This window comes from Macrosteles quadrilineatus, unplaced genomic scaffold, assembly GCF_028750875.1.
Source record: "Macrosteles quadrilineatus isolate MER2022 unplaced genomic scaffold, UCM_ALF_1.0 Scaffold_4__1_contigs__length_99947679, whole genome shotgun sequence".
NCBI lineage: Eukaryota > Metazoa > Arthropoda > Insecta > Hemiptera > Cicadellidae > Macrosteles > Macrosteles quadrilineatus.
The window spans coordinates 25,187,406-25,209,646 of NW_026542597.1; the positions used below are offsets into that span (position 1 = coordinate 25,187,406).

The 22,241-nt window shown below is 38.8% G+C and overlaps 1 protein-coding gene across 1 annotated transcript in view; it reads right to left on the reverse strand.

Moving 5' to 3' along the window:
- LOC128992717 (neurogenic locus Notch protein) overlaps positions 1-22,241 on the reverse strand; it is a 138,057-nt gene that overhangs the window by 59,556 nt on the left and 56,260 nt on the right. The window contains exons 3-4 of the mRNA XM_054416438.1: positions 10,952-11,229; positions 4,889-5,084 (exon numbers count right to left, since the gene is read on the reverse strand). Of these exons, the coding sequence (XP_054272413.1) occupies positions 4,889-5,084; positions 10,952-11,229 (474 nt within the window). The remainder of the gene's footprint in view (positions 1-4,888; positions 5,085-10,951; positions 11,230-22,241) is intronic.

Sequence of the window (22,241 nt, forward strand, 5' to 3'; positions counted from 1 at the left end):
GTCCTACAAATAAAATATCCTAGAAATAAATTAACAACATAATGTCATCACACCGTCGATGAGAAATTATTTTGGAAGGCATTCAATTCTTGATGACACTATATTCGTTGAGCAAAATAGGTTGACATACAGAAAGTGTATGTAAGAGAGATAACAAGCCTCCAAATAGAAAGAAGAGGTTATAAAAAACCTCTCGAAACTCGATTCTTGAGAACGCCGTTAACTTGATTTACACCGATCGGCTAAAACACGGTTTACAAGGCTAATCAGATACATTGCCACTTCGGGATCTGAAAAATGTTTGGTAATATGATATCATCCGAATGACAAATAATTCAAGTTTACAACGTTCATAATTCATCCAAGTTCTTTGCGTCCTTTCAATCATTTGACGAATACAGTAATCCCTACTTTGTAAACGTATTCTCGCCAGCATTCCATTCAAATCGAGGTTCTCGAAAGTTTCAAGATTATCCAACAAATACAGTAATAGTTAACAATCGTCCATTCCGTAATCAATAACGTTCTTCAAAAATAAACAACAATCAGAAGATTGACAAAATGTGCAACTGAAGTATTTGCTTTATTGTTGAGCTAAGTGCAAGATCGAAATGTTCAACTTAACAGTAACAAGTTCGTAAAAAGAAGCTGGGAAGTTTTCCAATTTTTGGAATATGCCTAACTACACCGTCGAAGCTGAGGAATCCGCTAACCACCATTTTAACACACAATTATTCGTCGCAACTTGTTAGTCGGCAATGACTCACGAGCTAGTGGGCTTGTAGGCTTGCAGTATGATGAGAATGTCTAACAAGGCCTTGTTAGCAGGTAGTAGGCGGGTAACATTGTCGCACTCCCAACTAGGCCGTCCGCCCTCCGCCATTTACAATTCAAAATGCCGCCTCACAACAATTTGAACCATTATCGGCAGGGCGTGAATACATAAAGCGTCCTACAACTAACTGGGCCCACCGTCACCTTGTTGAACCGTCCCACGGCCTAGCTGTGTGACCGAAAATTATTGAACATAATATAAACGGGTTTGAGACACGAATTTCAATCCTTACGTCTAGGAAAAGGCAACACACGGTAAGAGTCCCTTTAGTTAAGGCCTGTTCACACCGGCGTAGCCCGACGTCTGCAGACGTATTCGGTGTATTAATACGTCGCCCGTGCACTGTTCACACCGCAGCTACGTCTGACGGCTACGTAGCCGGTGAGCCGGCTGTTGTTGGTTTATTTTATTATATTATTTTATATTTGGTAATTTTACTGTTTATTTTTATTAGCGTTTTATGGATTTCAGTTAAGATTGTCACGGTTCAATTGCTGCTTTTATAGTATACTCTGAATAGTCTGTTGATTAATCAGTTAATGTTGACAAACATGTTTCACTCTAATTTTAGGCCGTATATACAGTAGTAGACTATAAAACTTGTGATATATTATAATATAAAATAAATATTATCAGAAAACATGCAATAATTTTGCTCATCCATGGATTACATGATAAAATATTCTATGGTGTAAGTAAGACGTAGGCCTATGTCTAAAAATAATTCATTAATGTTTCATAAATATCAGCCCACAATATGAGCCATAATAAGCCATAGAGAGACGACTTTTTTGATAAGGAGATTTACAAGCAAAATGTTAGTGAACATTAGGTACTCGTATGATGAAGTATTATTATATTGATCATATAAAGTTTTCTTAAGGTTGTTATGTTATAGTGATTTAATGATTTTTTAAAGTGATTCTTAATTTTTGTGTTATAATCCAACATTTACCGCTTAAATAAATTAATTATAAGGTGGAGGGAGGGTGGCGGTGACAGTCCGGTGTGCTAGTGCGCATGCGCGTATTCGGCGATGCGAGCTACGCGTAGCTAGCCGGCGTAGCGGCAGCGCCGTAGCTTCCGTAGCTCACGTATTAATACGCCGGTGTGAACACTCTCTATGAATTACATTAAGAGCTACGTCAGCTACGTATTCCAAAAAAGTATTAATACGTCTGGCTACGCCGGTGTGAACAGTCCTTTTAAACGGACGTTTATTGGACTTGTTCAAAAGATGGAGAAGCACACAAGACACATAAGGGTGCTTGCAAATGAGAACGGAGGCAGTACAATGACAACACGATAAATTTGGCTGGTTTAATTTATTTCACGACTTTAGTAGAATGGAACTTTTAAGTGCTATGGCTATTACATGTACTAATATAACGACCAACTAATACACTTTCCGGCAGCAAATGATACTGAAGATAACAGGAGAAAGTGAAGGTGCGACATGCACTTCAGCGACAAACTTACGACCCACGTCTCAAGTGAACTGATTCTCATTTTTCAATGACAACGTGCGAGCCACAACTCCTGTGTTTCCCAAAGACCTTCACTTAAAATTTACTGATTTACCACATGATAAAAATGCGTTCATCTTTGCTGATTACACATTTAACTCTTTTACCAAACTTGTGTTTCGTTCTCAACTAAAAAGTTTTAATTTTAATAATTGAATCAACAGCTTTATATAATATATTTATTTTAGATTAAGAGCTATCACTAGCTGATGTAAATTGAAACCTAGGCTAATATGTTTTTAATAATATGACAAGGAAAGATCCGTCTCCATAATAGAATCGTGTTTTGATCCGATGTCATCACAGATACTGATGTTTCTTCGGACAGTCGTATTAGTCTAGTCCATATCCAAACTACCAAAAAGCATTACTCTTGATAAGTTTCATGGGGAAATAAATTTGTAGTTGCGGAAAGGTTTGAACTGTTTATTGGAGTAAAATTAGTGATACTTTACTAATAAATAACACACAACTTCTTAAATTGCATAGCAGATCATATAAACGGCAGGGAAAACATTACAGTTTGTTCTTTCAGGGCTATATAGGTGTTGGTTTCGCATCGACACAGTCAGCTACAGTTTAATTGACGCAAAGTCTAAAAGCCATAAAGGCTTATGTCCTCTAATTATTATCTTAGGTCAACGGCTGAAATTACTACTTTTTACCTTCCTGCAACGGAACAAATATTCTGTGCTACTTCAAAAATCTTAAATAAACCATGACTTATTATAATGTCAGAGGAGTTGAGGACATAACACCATTATTGCAGAGGAACAACCCTCGAATATCTACTATGGTGTTTTCTTCTGTTACAACAACTTCTAGTCAAGTTATCAAATTCATAGAATACGATTCTCGACAATAGTTACTCTGATATCCCTCAATGCAATCAATACTATAAACCCTTCCAATACTAAAGTCATAACTGACAGAAATCCAACGTGTTTGCTCTCACCCCCTGTACGTAGAACGTGGAGAAAGTATACATGGTAGGCCTATATTTGTAAAAATTTTCGAGTTTGAGTTTCAAGTGTAAATATCAGTTTTGGGTCCACCTGAACCCATAAGGGGGTTTTGAAAATGATGTCTGTTTTTGTGTGGGTAGATGTGAACAGTGCTACATACCACACGTACTTCCATTTTAATGAAATTTACCATTTGAAGTACAGTATAGTAGGCTATCTACAAAAGTTTTTCATTATTTATGGAAATTTGATTTTAAACAGTGATTCTTTTCCTTAAAACCCACAGAATAACGTAACCCCCGCCGATTTTCAACCATTAGGAAACCTAGGAAAACGTACGCGACAGTTTGCTTACGCCGTTTATCTTCTATAAATTCAATCCTCTCCCTTCCACTTCCCCAAAGTTGACGCATCCACACAGCTTCTAACTGTCCGTAACTGTTTTCCCTATCAAGATAACAATCAGGATTGGACCTGCGACCTTTGCGAGCGTGAGTAACCGCACTGATATTTTATTCATTGTCGCGACAACTGCAGAACGGCTCCTAGTACTGCTAGTATCAGCATCCGGCATGGTGTTTACGAAGGCCAGCCATGGATGCAGATCCTTTCGCCACTCGTCCTTGCATTACTGTTAAGGCGACATCCGCGGGTAATCCTGCGATAACAACTTCTATTTACGCGGGGATCTCGCCAAGCGTGCAAGTGGTTTACTACGTGTTGGGATTACTAGGAGGCGGTGCATGCAATCTCAACTCGGAACCTCTGTATGCTCTCAAGTGTGGAAATTGCAGCATCTATAATACCATAAGAGGATGAAACTTAATTTCATCATAAACAAAACAATAAACAATATCGAAACTGGTGTGTTTAAAAATAGGCCGTGGCGTCTACAGAGATTAAACGAATGCTAAGCATATCACATTTAAAATTCGTTTCGACAGATCAGTCGACAGATCAAGGGTTGATTTGGTTATTTAGATTTCTGAACAAGGAATGGTTCCATAACGTGTAGCTGAATGAAAGATGTATTGATGTATTAATAAGCAAACTATGAAACAGAAATAATGAAAAATATTACTTAATACAGTAGAAGCTTTATAAGTTGTCCTTGGACACTGGGCTCTAGCCCGGAATTGTTTTTTTCTTTTCACATTTGCACAGAATAACATGATTATGATCCTGTTCTGAGATATGAGCGTATTTTCCGTGTGCACCTGAGAGAAGACAATGTGGCAACTCACAAAATTCTCTAGCTAGCTAAGTGGTTATTGCACACCATCAAATCTCCAGGTTGCTGGTTCGATCACAGTTCGACTCTAGACCCAGATGCCACATATGTCATTGTTCTTTAATACTTTGGAACTGCGAAGTTATCATTGGGTTAAACGCAGAAAAAAATCCCGGACAAAATACTATCCCCGTGACCATTTCTCATGACTATAGTTAAAAGGGGGCCTGGGGCGAGCCAAAGGCGAGTAAAAGGTCTACGCTACAAACAGACCAGGGTTTGAACCCCTAACACAAAACGTATGACACATCAAATAGCAAGATGAACTTACGTGTAAGATCCGTGCGTGTTGCGGCACTTGCCGTGCACACAAGGGCTGTTGAGACATTCTACAATGTCCTCGTTGCACGTTGGACCTCTGAAGCCAGCGGCGCAGTTGCACTTGTACGAGTCCTCCAGTGATACACAAGTTGCGCCGTTACGACACGGCATAGAGGCGCAGTAGTCCTTCAACTCGCAATGTGCGCCTGTAACATAGATACACACACTTGTAAATAGTGTCTATGAGGATATTGACGTCATTTTGGTGCAGTCAGCAGCGGCGGGAATTTGAGAGGTCGCTGAAAAGTTAGGCAACACAGTGTACATGGAAGGAGCTTGCAGTATCGAAGTTGAAAACAAATTTGGCAAAATTGAATAGGACACCACGAAACTGGGCCAATGACTTGTTGACTATTCAAAACAGTTTACGATCGCCTCAGTCCAGTGGGGAATCTGCTCCCTGGACTGAAAGATCACAAAACTCCCTGCACAGGTATTATCCAAACGAAAAAAAATAAATTGACCAAGAAAGAGGTTCAGCTCACAATATCCACGTTTATTTATACAAATATTAAAAATGATTCTGTAGATTTAAATGTATTCAAAATTGAGTTATGTACAACATATCTCCAGTCAAAGAGACTTTTGATGAAGCGTGTGCATCAGTGACAATCGCTATCAATGATTTTAATGCTTAAAACGCAACGCAAAGACAAAACACATATACGTTAAAAGACCTGGAGCAACCTTTCACTCGTGGCGGCAACTACGATGAAGTTACTATTTAAAATAATTCTGGATAATTTTAAACCACGCATAGTGGATGTTAACATTCAAGTAGGGTATGATAATTTAAATTATGTCGAGATATTTCTCAAAATCTTCCTATTGGACAGATCCGATTCCAACACGTTCAATGTTTTCGGAAATTTTTTAATACTGAGTAGCACATTACCGTGCTCTAAATATTGAATTCCATATTTTGGATTATAACAATTACGTATCGTAACATTTTCAAATATTTATAAAATTGGCGAGTCCAATAGGTTTTCCGTTCTTGTCTGTAAGCTTGATCTAAATTCCTCGGACATTTTCAACAGATAAAAGAAAATCTAGTGGAGATCACAAGAAATTTCGCACTATACAAAAACACATTAACCCTACGGTGCGATAGGCAAATGTGATGGTACAATTCCCACAGTTCGGTGGAAAACTACCTCGTGTCGTTGTTTACGCCCGGAGGCGTGTCTTGTGAACGGTGTCGTGATGGCTTTCGGGGCTTTAGAAACCCAATAACAACCCCAGCAAACAGAATATCGTTTACAAACGACATGTAAAGTAATCTGTTTGGTGTTGAAGACACGAGTTTTTCTGGGGGAATTCCACATTCACGCTGTATAAACAATCCTATCTAAACTGACCTACGATCTTCGGGTGTCTCAGCGCAATACCCGACAGGACAAGCAGCTTCACTTTTTCTAAGTTAAGCTGGAAGTAGGTAGGAAAGGTTTTTCTACTTTGGACCGAACTCCCCTGTCACCTCAAGTTGTTGGGTGCCCCAGCTTTTAGACGTAGACAACCGACCGCTCTAGGCTAAGTACATTATCAATCTGTGTTTTTTTATGTTAGATTTAAGTTACTATAAGTTAAATGACAAGAGTCGTTGTAAAACATTTTGTACTGATAAACGCTTTCTAATAAAATACATATTTTTATTTATTTATCTATGAACAAGGACAAAGACAAATTACGCATTTACACATTAGCCTATAGCCATAATATGTTTTGTCACACTATAATATCACACTACTAATTCAGTAAGTATAAGATCATCTTCAATCGCCTTAAAATGTTCAGGTTTCAACACACCGCAAGGATTAACCTTAAATGGATGCACTACGCAACATGAGCCTCGCATGCAGATTGATATACTGCAAAGTGTTAGCGTCAAAATACGAGCAGCTGCTCATTGCATTAATTAGTTGACCAGAGCAGGCTATCTGGTGAAAGCGGCCACCTACTGACACCGGTATATAACATACATCTCGGCCACACACGTCACTGGCGTCTAGCGACTGGACAGCGAAGATCATACTGTATCACAATGGTATGAACGTAGTCTGCGTCAAGTTACTTCACGATAACACAGGTTAACTTTGTGAATCCGTAATTGTGGTATCCAACGATCTCCCATCGTGGTCAATCCTAACGCCATTGCCATAATCTTTTTGTCTTGGACGCTAGCCCTGGATAGGTTTCACATTACTTCGGGCTAGCCTAGGGGTTGCGGAATAATCTGGTTTAGCGGTTTTGCGGTCCCGCTCTACGACTTCATCTCGCCTCCATCGCCATAATCATTTAGTCCACAAATTCTAGACGGCTCCCACCCCTAAGCAATTGAAGCAATGGTAATGGCGTTCCACTGGTATTCTTGCCAAGCGAATTGACCGAAAATCGCAAAAGAAGACGTGTACAACTCATCACGAGTTTCGATCAGCGATGTGTAGTGAACCAAACGACTGGTGCAACACTGGTGCACACGCGCTGTTGAATATACCTCTATCCGACACCGTTGACGTCGACTGTCGGATGAACGCATGATCGCATGATGATGGATGAATAGCTAGCGGTGATGGCTGATGACTGTATGACGGGACACAAGGCTCTAGCAGGCACGATCAGACCTTTCGCTATTGGTCAACATCCATTGTGTGCTCCAACCCTCCGAGCATCTCTGTGATTGAATCTCGTGAATGTGATATCGATACACACTGACTAAACACTCGGGATGTATCTACTAAATTCTCTCGTGGTAATAGGGTGATCGGTTGTATGAGTTAGTAAACTTTGGGGCTACCGATGTACGTCTTATCAGTAATGTCGTATCAACCGATGGAATAACAATCATTCTCTTCATGCAGTCATCATTGAGATTTACCACCACCACGTACTGTCCTAGAAATTATTAAAAGTTAACATTTTAATTTTAACGGCTACTTCCCTAAGGGAGATTCACTATAATGGACCTTTCATGCATGTGATCTCGACCATCATGCAACCATTATACAATCATGGTTTATTGAAGAAACAAACGTTTATCAGGAAGAAAAAAACTTGTTGATCAATATGGATGTCCGAATATATGGTGGACCGAAGGCGGCGCAACGAATAGACTACTCAGGGTATTATGTGTAGCTTTAGACTAATCTTTGACTAGATTTTAAAAATCTTGTTTACTTCTTCAATGTCTAAACTGCTGACACTTGTATGAAGACTTACAACAAAACCAATTGTGTTTTTAGAAAAGCCAAACCAAAGTTTTAGAAAAGCAATCTTTAGCAATCAACACGTTTCCAATCCAAATTAAATAAACTAACACATCTGTAGGGCCAACAATAAGTAACAAATGTTTTGGCCGAGAAGAATACAAAATGTTTGATAGAACCCTCAGAGCTTCACACAATTTAAGGGGCATCCCTAACTCATACTGTGGCATTCAACATTCATAAACTAGACTGAGAGTGAGAAGATAGGCCTGGATATTTGCCGTGTTGGGCAACTGGCACTGAAGATCCGAAGGTTTGATTTACATTCACATCCGGCCTTGGTTGTAGTTCATGGGACTGAGAGGAGGTTTGAGACGGACACAAGACTGAGGCAACGCAATACCGTATCAATGACCTCAGCGTTGTAATTGCATTGGGGCACAGAAAACATACTACTATAACCCAGAATGCCAACCGCATGGTAAAAAGCATTGAGCGTTTTGAGAGAGCTTTGCCTGTCAATCCGTAGGCAGCGCCACCAGCGTTGCCATGCACTCAGCATAGCAACGCTGGTGGCGCTGTCTACGGATTGACAGGCAAAGCTCTCTCAAAACGCTTAATGCTTTTTACCATGCGGTTGGCATTCTGGGTTATAGTAGTATGTTTTCTGTGATTGGGGTTACTTAGGAACACAAGAGTTTTAAATGACAAATAGATAAACTTCAGCATCATTAACTGTTAAAATTGCACATTTAGAAAGTATAGATATTCTGAAGAAAATTTTGTCCTCGGTGAAGACTTCTTTCCTTGTCCAAAACTGACTAACACTGAATAATCAAAATTTTGACTTTTCAACAATCAAATTGTTACTGAAGGTAAACATTTTGATGTAAAGGTGTTATCTATGTTGTAAAAATATTGGTTTCAGTGTGTCCAACCTTTTGACTTTTGATACAACACCCAACAGTCAATGGTCCAAACTGTACTACTAAGTTTGTTTCTTAGTCCATTGTCTACTATCTATTATAACAATCAATGATAATGATATTCTCTGCAAAACTATCTATCTTCTAGCATAAGCTGGGAAGCGTTTTAAATTTCTCTCAACGTGAGAAGCCTCTAATCATTACAATTGCCTCATTTAGATTCTCCATCACACATCTTTATTATCTTTTCAATATAGTTTATAAACTCCAGGATTCCTAACTCACCGATAGTCCCAGGAGCAACATTTTACATGATATTTCATCCATAAACCAGTCCTCGACAATTGCAATCTTATTGACCCTTTGAAATCCAAACCCCTGCGGGTTGGAACGGTTTTATATCTCCATACTTTCTAATCTATTTGCCACACAGCTTAACTATTGGTCAATTTATTTGAATTATGATGACTAATTTAAGCTCAGTACTAGAATAAAATACGACGACTGCGGAATAAAGGATGAATTACGTTTTCGTAAATCGAAACTAGTAAAATTTCAAGGATTTCGGATCACTATGTCAGATCAGGCGTTTTTAAATATAAATCAGATTGTATATTGATTTCAAATTAAATTTTCTAAACAATCAGACGCAAGGTTATCATCCTTCACTTGGACAGATATTTAGACATGTTCATCTAAAAGAAGACCAGTATCTAATTATAAATGCCCAAGAGATTCAGATGGCCGAAGTTATCATCACTTTGTCTAGACAAAATAATTAAACTGAAATACTTGTACTTAATTTTCTGAATAAAAACCTTTAAGTTTAACCCCAATAAACGTACGTTCAATTTTAAACCCATCGATGATTGAAGCCAGTCAGGAGCAATAGCACAATCTTATTTTCATGTTAGCCTGAAACAATATTTATTTCGTTGGCTTTTAGACGTAAAATCACCCTAAATATATTTGACAAATGTTCCTCCCCATCACTAACAACATAGTGTAACAATTACTACTGGTACAAACCCAGAAGAGCAAAACCACCCATACTCTTGTCATACTAGTCTGTGAGGATTTTCACTTAACCTAAAACTTCAATATAAATTCTCCCAACGATATTCGTCCAATTCCCCACCCATCTTTTAAAGCTATTAATAAATCACAATTTACTTTCAACTCACCGGGAACAAAACCGAAGCGATACCACACATTGCTTCTCTACATATGCTAGCATTAAAAAAATTATCTCACTCATTTTTCAACATTAAATCTGCCATACAACTTTGGCCAATAACTTATCCCTTAAACCTACGAATCACATTTTCCGAACTCAATGGTAAACCCTGGAGCAATACCACACATTGATTCACTACATTTTATATTTATTATTATTATCCACATAGGCCTATATAAGAACTGGGACGGGTGGCGTCGTCCAGTAATCCAGCTACTAGGAGGTTACGAATTGTGGATATTTATAGGCATGAACTGTGGATTCGACACTCCCTGGTGTGGATTAACGTCCGCACGAGTGAGTACTACGACTATCCGCAGTACTATCCTGAAAATTAGACCAATTCATCCATGGCAAAAATGTGGTTCGGATTGCACTATAAACTGTAGCTCGCTTAGTTGTCATTAGCTGTATGGGCTATTAATTAACAGCTGTGTCTAAGGTATATGTCGGCCTTATTTCCTAACAAGACTACAAGATCGCGCCACTCATCCTACACTCATCTCCAACACTTGGCTAAAAATACCTACTTTGTATGGTCACCATTTCATTGAAAAAGTATTCAAAGTATTTAGTTATTTGTCTCACTGGCTTTTCAACATCAAATCATCCAACATCTTTGACCAATAACTCTATCAACTCACCGGTAAACCCAGGAGCGCATGTACAAGTGTACTTGTCCAGAGCTGTCAGAGAGCAAGTCCCGCCGTTGAGGCACGGGTCGGAGTCGCACGAGTTGGCTATGGGTATCTCACACAGAGAGGCGGAGTAGCCAATGGGACAAGTACACCAGAAGCTGGGACTGCCGTGGGTCGGTGAGATGCGGACGTTGCAGGTACCACCGTTCTGACACCGAGGTCCCGGGCCTGTGTGGCAGGGGTTGGGGTGTTGGCAGTACTCTCCCACGTACATCGACGTGCAGCTGAAACAAAAACAGTACAGTTAGTTATCTGGTCACTCTGATAGTCTTACTCATGTTTTTAGTTCTAAATGTGTCCTGGAGGCTGGAGAGATGAAACAGCACAGTACCCCTGGGAATTTACATTAGTCTGGGAGGAGAGGGTTTGAAACAAATTCATGCTCGGTAAATTCTTAGCTTTGATGTTCTAAATGTGTCCTGGAGGCTGGAGAGATGAAACAACACCACTGGGAATTTATACATTAGTCTGGGAGGAGAGGGTTTGAAACAAATTCATGCTCGGTAAATTCTTAGCTTTGATGTTCTAAATGTTTCGTGGAGGCTGGAGAGATGAAACAACACAGTACCCCTGGGAATTTGCATTAGTCTGGGAGGAGAGGGTTTGAAACAAATTCATGCTCGGTAAATTCTTAGCTTTGATGTTCTAAATGTTTCGTGGAGGCTGGAGAGATGAAACAACACAGTACCCCTGGGAATTTATACATTAGTCTGGGAGGAGAGGGTTTGAAACAAATTCATGCTCGGTAAATTCTTAGCTTTGATGTTCTAAATGTTTCGTGGAGGCTGGAGAGATGAAACAACACAGTACCCCTGGGAATTTGCATTAGTCTGGGAGGAGAGGGTTTGAAACAAATTCATGCTCGGTAAATTCTTAGCTTTGATGTTCTAAATGTTTCCTGGAGGCTGGAGAGATGAAACAGCACAGTACCCCTGGGAATTTACATTAGTCTGGGAGGAGAGGGTTTGAAACAAATTCATGCTCGGTAAATTCTTAGCTTTGATGTTCTAAATGTGTCCTGGAGGCTGGAGAGATGAAACAACACCACTGGGAATTTATACATTAGTCTGGGAGGAGAGGGTTTGAAACAAATTCATGCTCGGTAAATTCTTAGCTTTGATGTTCTAAATGTTTCGTGGAGGCTGGAGAGATGAAACAACACAGTACCCCTGGGAATTTGCATTAGTCTGGGAGGAGAGGGTTTGAAACAAATTCATGCTCGGTAAATTCTTAGCTTTGATGTTCTAAATGTTTCGTGGAGGCTGGAGAGATGAAACAACACAGTACCCCTGGGAATTTGCATTAGTCTGGGAGGAGAGGGTTTGAAACAAATTCATGCTCGGTAAATTCTTAGCTTTGATGTTCTAAATGTTTCGTGGAGGCTGGAGAGATGAAACAACACAGTACCCCTGGGAATTTGCATTAGTCTGGGAGGAGAGGGTTTGAAACAAATTCATGCTCGGTAAATTCTTAGCTTTGATGTTCTAAATGTTTCGTGGAGGCTGGAGAGATGAAACAACACAGTACCCCTGGGAATTTGCATTAGTCTGGGAGGAGAGGGTTTGAAACAAATTCATGCTCGGTAAATTCTTAGCTTTGATGTTCTAAATGTTTCGTGGAGGCTGGAGAGATGAAACAACACAGTACCCCTGGGAATTTGCATTAGTCTGGGAGGAGAGGGTTTGAAACAAATTCATGCTCGGTAAATTCTTAGCTTTGATGTTCTAAATGTTTCGTGGAGGCTGGAGAGATGAAACAACACAGTACCCCTGGGAATTTGCATTAGTCTGGGAGGAGAGGGTTTGAAACAAATTCATGCTCGGTAAATTCTTAGCTTTGATGTTCTAAATGTTTCGTGGAGGCTGGAGAGATGAAACAACACAGTACCCCTGGGAATTTGCATTAGTCTGGGAGGAGAGGGTTTGAAACAAATTCATGCTCGGTAAATTCTTAGCTTTGATGTTCTAAATGTTTCGTGGAGGCTGGAGAGATGAAACAGCACAGTACCCCTGGGAATTTATACATTAGTCTGGGAGGAGAGTTTGAAACAAATTCATGTTAAGTAAATTCTTAACTTTGATGTTCTAAATGTGTCCTGGAGGCTGGAGAGATGAAACAGCACCCTGACAATTTATACATTAGTCTACGAGTAGAGGGTGTGAAACAAATTCATGTTCAGTAAATTCTTAGCTTTGATGTTCTGTATTATAATGGGGAGTTAAAACCGTCCTCATTTCTACAAATCCATACATTTATCCGAAGAGGGTTTGATCCTATTGGTCATCTTATTATCATTAAAGATCGAGGGTAGTTCGATTAGGACCGTAAATCACTTGGGGTATAATTAATGCTAGGCTCACTGCGCTCTAGATGCAAATATTACTCCAGAAAATAAAATACAAAAACGTTGCTAGATTATTGTATATACATTTACGTTCGAGGAAAAATCTACTGCACCTAAAATGTTGGGGGTTTGTCTATTAGAGTTATTTATTTGTTAGACTTAAGTTTTACAAAGGTAAACACGCAATCGAATCTAAGAACGAACCTGAACTACCATCAGAGTACAGTACTATCGAATGGACTTAAAATTGCTTGTACAAATTATCTCACAAAACCTAAATGACACTCTATAGGATAACCATAATTTCTAATAAATTCATGAAAACACACATAGTTAAAAAATTAGATTCCAATTAATCCTAACGCATATAAACGCGCAGACGTCTCAATGCGTTCTCGCGCATAAACCACACCATCAAATCTACCAGGTACTCGGGGCGAGTCGTAAACCTAAGTAGAAGATTCGCACCCTAGTAGCGACAAAGGTCGCATACATTAAACTTGGGCAAAACATGTCGCCGTGTTTAAATGACATTTATAAAAAGCACAGTTTATCTGCGCGCTTTGCCGTAAATAGTCGTGCGCAGCCGCGCTGAGCTATAACAAGGAGGTTTTACGACATTGACCGCGGGCCTGCGTTGAAACTAACCTTAGACATGGAATGAGAATATGAAATGTTTACACGACTGCCACTGTTAACACTCTTACTACAACACAAGAATATAGTTATGTTTGTCTGCATGTTGTGATGTAAAACAATTGGACGCGTTGAGTGGGTTAGTGTAAACCAGCAATGAAGGATAGCAATAGAATGTATTACTCAATGCTATTAGTGACCTAGTGACCATCATAACGATATTTCTGTGATCCTAGATGGTTAGGGACTAGATTGAAAACATACAAGTTTCAAATCACCATGTATTTAGTGATAATGTCTTTAAACGTTTCAATATTTTAGAGGTAACGATATTTAATTCATAAACACATAAAATTAAGTAAGAATAAGAATAATTATTTTCCGCAAATTTTACAATATCAATAGTCATTGATGATAGCGTCTTCGCGGTAAAATTAAGTCGTTTACACCTATATGTATTCAACGTGATTCAAGATGTAAATAGGGAATGAAATTTATTGAATTTTATGTGCGTGTTATCTATGCATCCAGATTTACAATCTAATTAAATGGTGCCAATAGTGATTTAGTTGTATCATCAGTTTTTTTTATCACATGTCAAAGTTGAGATTGTTAAATATTTTCAATACAAAGTATAATTTACCTTGACAAATTGAAGTCTTATCTACATTAACGAAGCAATAACAACTAATTAAGCATCCAATTTAAAGACAAGGGGACTCGATTTTGTCTAACTGAACCTACGAGACACAGAAACGGTTTTAGACTCCGGAAAAGCACCGTTGACTACATGTTTAACATTAGTACTACACTGAACTGCATGTTTCCCACTAGTTTAGTTGAATAATCTACCGCCTCTAGTTAGTGAATGGAATGGTCGTCATTTGTAAACGCCAACCAGACTTTCCAGCACACACTTTCCGATATAGTTTCCTAATTGGCTGTTTGTTGTGGAAATATGTAATCGTGTGACACATGTGCACACGGTAGATAAGCTATAATGGAAAAGAAGACAGTGGTTACTCGACCAACCACAAAAAATTCAAGTGGTGCAAAATAAATCAGCTGAGCGTTGTGCATTGTTCTCGTTTTTGCAGTAGAGCTAAAACTGTGAGAAAAAACAAGTTTAGTTTAATATTACTTGTACAGTACAGTACGGTACTTAAAAAAAAGGTTAAAACTTTTGTATCAAGATTCAATCATTATTCACTCAATATCACGGATATCGTTTCCAGAATGTGTTACCTATACACTTATACATATCTTGTATACTTGGCAATTCGTACGAAAATGATTAATAATTTAATTGTATTTTAGTATATCTGTTGGTAGAAACTGATGTACAAAAAATACGCAAAGTCCGAATATTCTAGACACAACGGTAGAACTTCTTGGAGCGAAGCCAATTGATGAAAACGTAATTCCAATGTATTTTGTCCTGGTAGTGAGTTCACCCTTTTAAAGCATTACCAGCTATATATTTAAGAGTTTATGAATAATTTTTGACCTACCAAGGAGAATATTCCTAGAACTGAGTAGGCTCATCCATCAACCAAGAAGATAATGAAAGAACATCATGGAAGAAGGACGCTTAGCTAAACTTCATTCAATAGAACCGCATAACATCCACAGCCTTGTCCGCAAATGTGGGAAAATTCGGGGGTAATGCAGCTTTAGTAATGTACTCGGCATGTGTGATCGTGGGAGCGGACGGCAAGGAACTAATGGACATCATGCAGTAATTGATAGCTTTCATAGCAGACTCAGAAACCTTTCAAGTGAGCCCAGGATCGCACAATAATCACTTTCTACACTTTTCTCTGTTCGGCAAATAATACGTTCGCACTTAGCGGCACCTTGCTTCATTCTTGCTTCATCGCTTCATCCTCAAGTGTTCCGTCAATACTGTAGCTATTTGTGTATTGAGCGCAACGCGATTGCCGCTCTCGAAAAGTATGGCGTAGACTCTAGAGCGTAAATGAGGTTTTTTGCGTCATGTTTACAAATATGGCAATGTGATCATTTACATGCAATAGTAGGAATATGTATTTCTTTCAGTGGTGTACTAAGTTTTCATACATGTTTAACTTTGTTTACGATTAAGCACCATAGAGTTAAAATTTCTACTAAAATGTAAGAAATTGTCTCGGAACTAAATTTAAACATTTGAAAGAGTCGTGTAATTGTTACTTTTCTCGTATGTAATGACAATCATGGAATACTAGAAACAGTTACTTATAAGTCGTTCACACTTACCGAAGTACTGTACCAGAGAGATGTGATATGTTTATGCTTTTCTTGTGTAGCGGGGGTTCTTTTTTGTCATAATAAGGACATTATATTTTAAAATACACAAACACTTTCAAGCAAATGTTGTCCAAATCGTTGTGGGGATTTCCAACACGGAAAATCTCCCCTTACGCCTCAATACGTTTGGTACCAATACGCTAACAATTGGGATAGTCTCCGTAAAAAGAACCCACTACCATTATTTTTTCATGTAGAAATTTACTATTTAAAAATCCTGGTTAGGTCATTTTAGGTTGGGTTAGGATTGGTTAGACCTAAGATATGACTTAAAACTCCAATTGTGTATAGTATAAATCCAATTACATGCACATTATAAAATGGTCGAGAAAAGGAAAAGTCTAACAGTGGATTTGTAAGACATCTCTATACTCGATCTTTCCACTTCGACGACATCAAAGTTACAAAGAAGCTACAGATAAGAGTATCCTGTGAACCTAATCATGTATGTGAAGTACATTGATACGCGCCGAGAGAACCTCCTTAAAACTCCTTGACCTTGAGGTGTCGTCTACAGTTTCGCCTGAGTATGAGGGTAGCTTGTGGTGAGCTGGAGGGCAGCCAATGTTCCAATGTTCCCACGGAGCAGGAAACGATCCAGGTTACGCAAGAGCCAAGTGGCCTACTGTACTGCTCGCTCCGCTCCACCATCGCCGTTCATTCATCCGCTCCCGACCGACCACTTCAACACTCCGCCAGTCACGACAATCAAATATCTATAGTGTACAATATGTACAGTGGCGGTTACGATCTGAACGCTTGGTTGGGATTCAATGATGGATTATTGGATATTTTCCGGATGTTTAAAACCCCCATTAATTTAAACCCTGATCCGATTATGTTGATTTTCATGGATTCGAAAATGGACCAAGCTGTGAATAGTGCCAATGATCTAAGCACGGACTTCCTAGTATCCAGAAAGTTTAAAAAATATCTAACATTTGAGTAAAGATAAACTTTGATTTTGTTGGTCAGATGGTTCGAAGCTGGACCAAGTTTTTAATGTTCTTTGAGTAGTTTTAGGTTGTGACTAAAGGTATTTTATTTCGTTTTCAGCTGAAGCTATCACATGTTCGTCAGATGCATTTATACCTTGTAAAACAGACTGGGACTTTATACAACATCAAATCCGTTAAATCATTTTGACCGCAAATCATGGTAAGTAATAAATTAATTACAAACAAATGCATTTAACGAAGTTCCCATTCACTGAACTTCTCGGTAGTGGAAAATCTTGTTTAAAACAAATTAAGCAATAAGGTGCTTAGACTCTTAAACGCTTTACTCAAACTCGCCATTTACTCCTTTAACCCACTAATCACCTCTGTACAATCTATTCCCCCGGCCACTTAATCTTTCCATCAGCTGTAGACTGGAGAGCGAGGTGTCAAGTGAGACGCCTAGGATCATTCCTACCTCGTCCATCACTCGCCAGTCGTCACAATCTCATTAGAATACTTGATTGATGTCTTTCAACCGGCAGCGTTCAACATCCTCTGCCGGCGGTCAACACCTCATGATACTGTAAATATTTTCGTATAGCGATCAGTGGAAGGAGAGGTGTTATTTCACCAGATGGAAGTTTTCCTTGTCTAAAAGCCTTATTTCTTTTGGATATGTGGACCTGTGAATTTAAATGTTCCGAGACCATAAGGGCACAACTAAACCGTCGGCAATCGGGTGGATTTGAACCAAAATCCCTTGGACCAAAGTTCCGCTCATTTTCTACTAGATTAGTCACGCTCCATCTCTGAAATATGTATCAGCTAGTCATCACACGAACTAAGCAAGTAAGTAAGCAGGGTTGAAAAGACGATCATGATTTAGTTGCGTATAATCTCTTACTATAATTAGTTAGGATTTTGTTGAGCTATTAATATATCAAGAATTAGTTTCAACGAGTGTCCTGACACAAATCCTTAGACGTTAGCACGGTACTGTTATATTACACGGTATATTACTGTATTAAGGGATTACACACAAAGTCTTTGATTAACAGCGTACATTTAACGACTAATTGTGTCGTTAACACTACAAACGTGCGTATACACAAAGTAGTATTTGTAGTTGTAGAGGAAGGCAGGTGCTTGGCGAGGGACATTGGTGTCGTCGCGACTGTACGATGTACAGACACAGACCAACTGCACGCGACAACAAATGACCAGTCTACACGACAACTACGCTTACTTTGTGGCTCTATGTAGCAAAACTAGTACAATTTCATTCCAGCTTAATTACCTCCAAATACAAATAATTGCAATACTGTATAATCACTATTCATTCATCTTTTCGAGGCAACTTAATTATTTCGCACCGTATCGATTTGAAATATCGACTAGCTCATGTATGAGATTTCTGTCAGACAGCCCAGAAGAAAACGCAATATTATTATCGAAAACTACAGTAGAACCTCGAATGCAAGATCTTATGGGGATTGTGAAATAAGACTTGACAAGAACTTGTGCACTCCAGCAGTCGCATTGTTCTCTGCTACAGTATGAGCGTAAAAATGGTTGACTTCAGGGTTGACTTAATAATGAGGTTTGCAATAACATGTAATTAAAGGTTACATTAAAAAATCAAGGGTATTTGTAAATGACACTTGTTATTAGGGCCAATTGTTATCGAGGTTCCAATGTGTCTTAAGCCTACTCGTACACTCAACCGACACTAATTAGTTCAGGTAATTGGCAATTCGGAGGCAATTTCAAAGCTTGAAACAGTATTATTTTCCATCAAACTTCAACTCAATCGAGCACAAGAACTTTTAGGACAGTCTGACCAGTGAGGTTGTTTCTGGATGTCGAATTACAAAGATAATTTACCTACACACCGACCGATATGACCAAGATCAACTCGATGTACAATTCTTCAACACGTAGGGTACTTTACTAACTAGTTTTACCACATGACACATCTTACCCCTAAACTTTCACCAAACTTATAACGAGGGCGTCTCCCACGTCTCACGGCATGTCGCAACGTATGTCAAGTCTGGTATTTATCATTGCTTAATTGTCCACTATGGCGTAACACTATCAGCCAGTCAGGACTCAGGTGTCGCTGATAACATCAGTATAGGGTGAAAGCGACAGTGACAGCGGCGCTGATAATGATAACAGGATGGACGCGGCCTTGGATCAATCGACCACCGGAAGTCGACGCAGGGAGTGATCAGCTGGCACTCGGCGCATTTCCGGTGTCATTGTTACTGTGTTACTGATATTGTCGGTGCCACTCAACACTTAACTCTTGTGTCTGTTGCTCTCATCAACTGGTGGACTGATGACAGGATTCAATTACTAATGGCATTGCACTGATACATTCAAGATAGTTGTTTAGCTATATTTAAACTCGGAAAACTACAAAGTGTCTTAGTAGTAACATCAAGTCTATCGATCTATAAAAACAACGTTTCCTACTGTTTCCCTGTAGTCATATTTACTGTCGTATTGATTCTGACAGGCCCGAAGGTTCTTCATGTCCTAACAATCCTAACAATGAATACCAACCTTTGGTCCGAACACTTTACTGTATGATTCAGAAATTTGCAAAGATTTTCCTTTTAGAACCTGTCTGTAGTCCACTTTTGATGATTCTGAATGCAAGAAGTTTCTAAGAATCCCAAGATCAACTTTTGTTCTTGTGTGATTCTGAAAGCATAGTAAGTCCTCATATCAAATCATATGTCCTCTTGTGTTGTCTGATCAAAGATCCCTATTGTTGGTGTCATATGATTCTGAAACCTGGAAGCAATGGACTTTCCGTGCAAATCAAGAACTCAATTATGTTGGCGAATGCTTCTGAGGGCAACACACTTTTCTAGAGTTCACTTTTCCTACAGAACGATTTTCGCAGCCACAAAAATTCCTTGCATATGCAAAGATCCTCACTTTTCCTACCGTACGATTTTCAAAGACACAAAGTTCCCTAGAATACCCAAAGAGCCCACTTTTCCTGTTGTACGATTCCGAAAGCAACAAAGTTCGCTAGTGTGACCACAGCCACAGCTCGTGACTCAGACGCCGCGTGTCTGTTGGTTGTTGGTTCTCTCATTACGGGACCAACACGCCGCGCCGCAGACACAATATTTACTTGATAATTTGCAACTCAGTTCCGTTTCCGGCGTTTCTCATCCTCCCTCTCGTCGTCAATTCCTGTTTCCCACTGGTTGACTAGTTCTTGCGAGAGTACACTTGAATGAAATGTGTCACTGGTATTGTTTGCAAACATCTGTCTTGTAAGCATAAATGCATTATGGCACTTTACACCACGTTCAATAGTACTTTGAAAAAGATTCTACAAGTGCTTTAGAATAATGGGCGGAAATACACACGTATGCAAATAAAAAATTTACTAATTTACTCAAATTTTACCCTCTCTAAAAGATTTCCATATTCACCGGAGTGTCTACACAGCACCTGTCAATGTCATACAAAAATCGGACGGATGGCTTTTCAAGAACTTGCGCAATTTTCATGTATAAAAAAGGGATACAATGTTTGTTATTTTCGCTAGATCAATAGACTTAGAGACGTTTACCAATGTAACAATACATTTATGATTAAATATTTAATTCAGAAATTACAAATCGATGAAAAAGTACTGATAATGATATTGTTACTAACAGATGACGCAAACAGAACAAAGAAAGTACGAGTATAGGCTAACATTTGAGAATACCATAACCGATTTCTAAAGAGCTTTTTTGAGAACATTGATAGAATTTCTAACTGCGTAGTTTATTTTCAGATTCCAAACCCGACGAATGAACATCTTAAGCACGCAATTATAAAAACCTGAACATCAAAGAAAGTTGGTTTTTTTAAACTCATATCACTTACCCGAGTATGAATTGCAGACTGTTTTTGTCGATTAAATTCCCAACATTATCTGGACTAAACTCGCCGACTGCAGTATCCCGCAACTGCAACTGCAGTGACATCTTGCACGATCATGCTTCTGAGAAACACAACTTGCAATGTGCGTCGACCCCGACACGCTACATTAACTGGGTTATTACTTGGAGCAAACTGTTTCTTTATAAACTTGTCAACAGTAACGCAAGATATACGAGGAGATCAAGAAATGTTATTAGACATAAAATATAGGTATTGTGGTACTTACGCGGTTAAAGGATTACGTCATTATGTTCAAAAAGCCTAAGTTTACCTCAATAAAGAAGTATTTTCATTCCTTCGTGTTTTATATTGATTTTTAATGCAACTACAGTAACTGAATAGTGTTGTATTTTGTTACTGTAATTTGGGTATCCTAAAAATTATATACAGTACTGTATTGATTATTATGTGGATTACAAGATTAGAAACCGGGTTCTGCATGTATTATTATAATTTTTTAGTAGGGAATAAATTAGGTATTAGGTTTGTTGGTAATCGTGTAGTATAGCAACATGACTTATATCCTTACAAACAACGACCACATGTGAACACCCCCAGTATCGAAACAACTAAAGTTGGCATAAGTTGTAAATAAAAGTAACATGAAAGATCAGAGATTTGAAGAAAATTGACTGTAGAAATATGAATAACTGTTCGCAAAACTCTCGACTCAAACGCAAACACATCCGTGGTATCCAACAGCAATTATCCATATGCATATTGGGTAGCTCAGTGAATATATTTTTCACCATGTACGATGTAGTAGTCACTGGGTTCGATCCTTAGTAAAGTCAGAAGCTTCTTTTTCGTCCGATGATAATCCCAGCTTTCCTTAATAATTAAATGGCCCTGGGCTAAGAAGTCTGCTGTTCTTAGTCAAAGAAGATACTGCCACCTAATTCAAAATTGTTTTCGCATCTCTTCAGCATAGGTAAAAATCCTTCAAGTGACTGCATCAACTTGCCACAGGTATTTACCCATTAGAGCCTACCTACAAGACCGCATACCCCAACCACTATTTATCCATAGGGAGTAGCGGGAGCTTTCA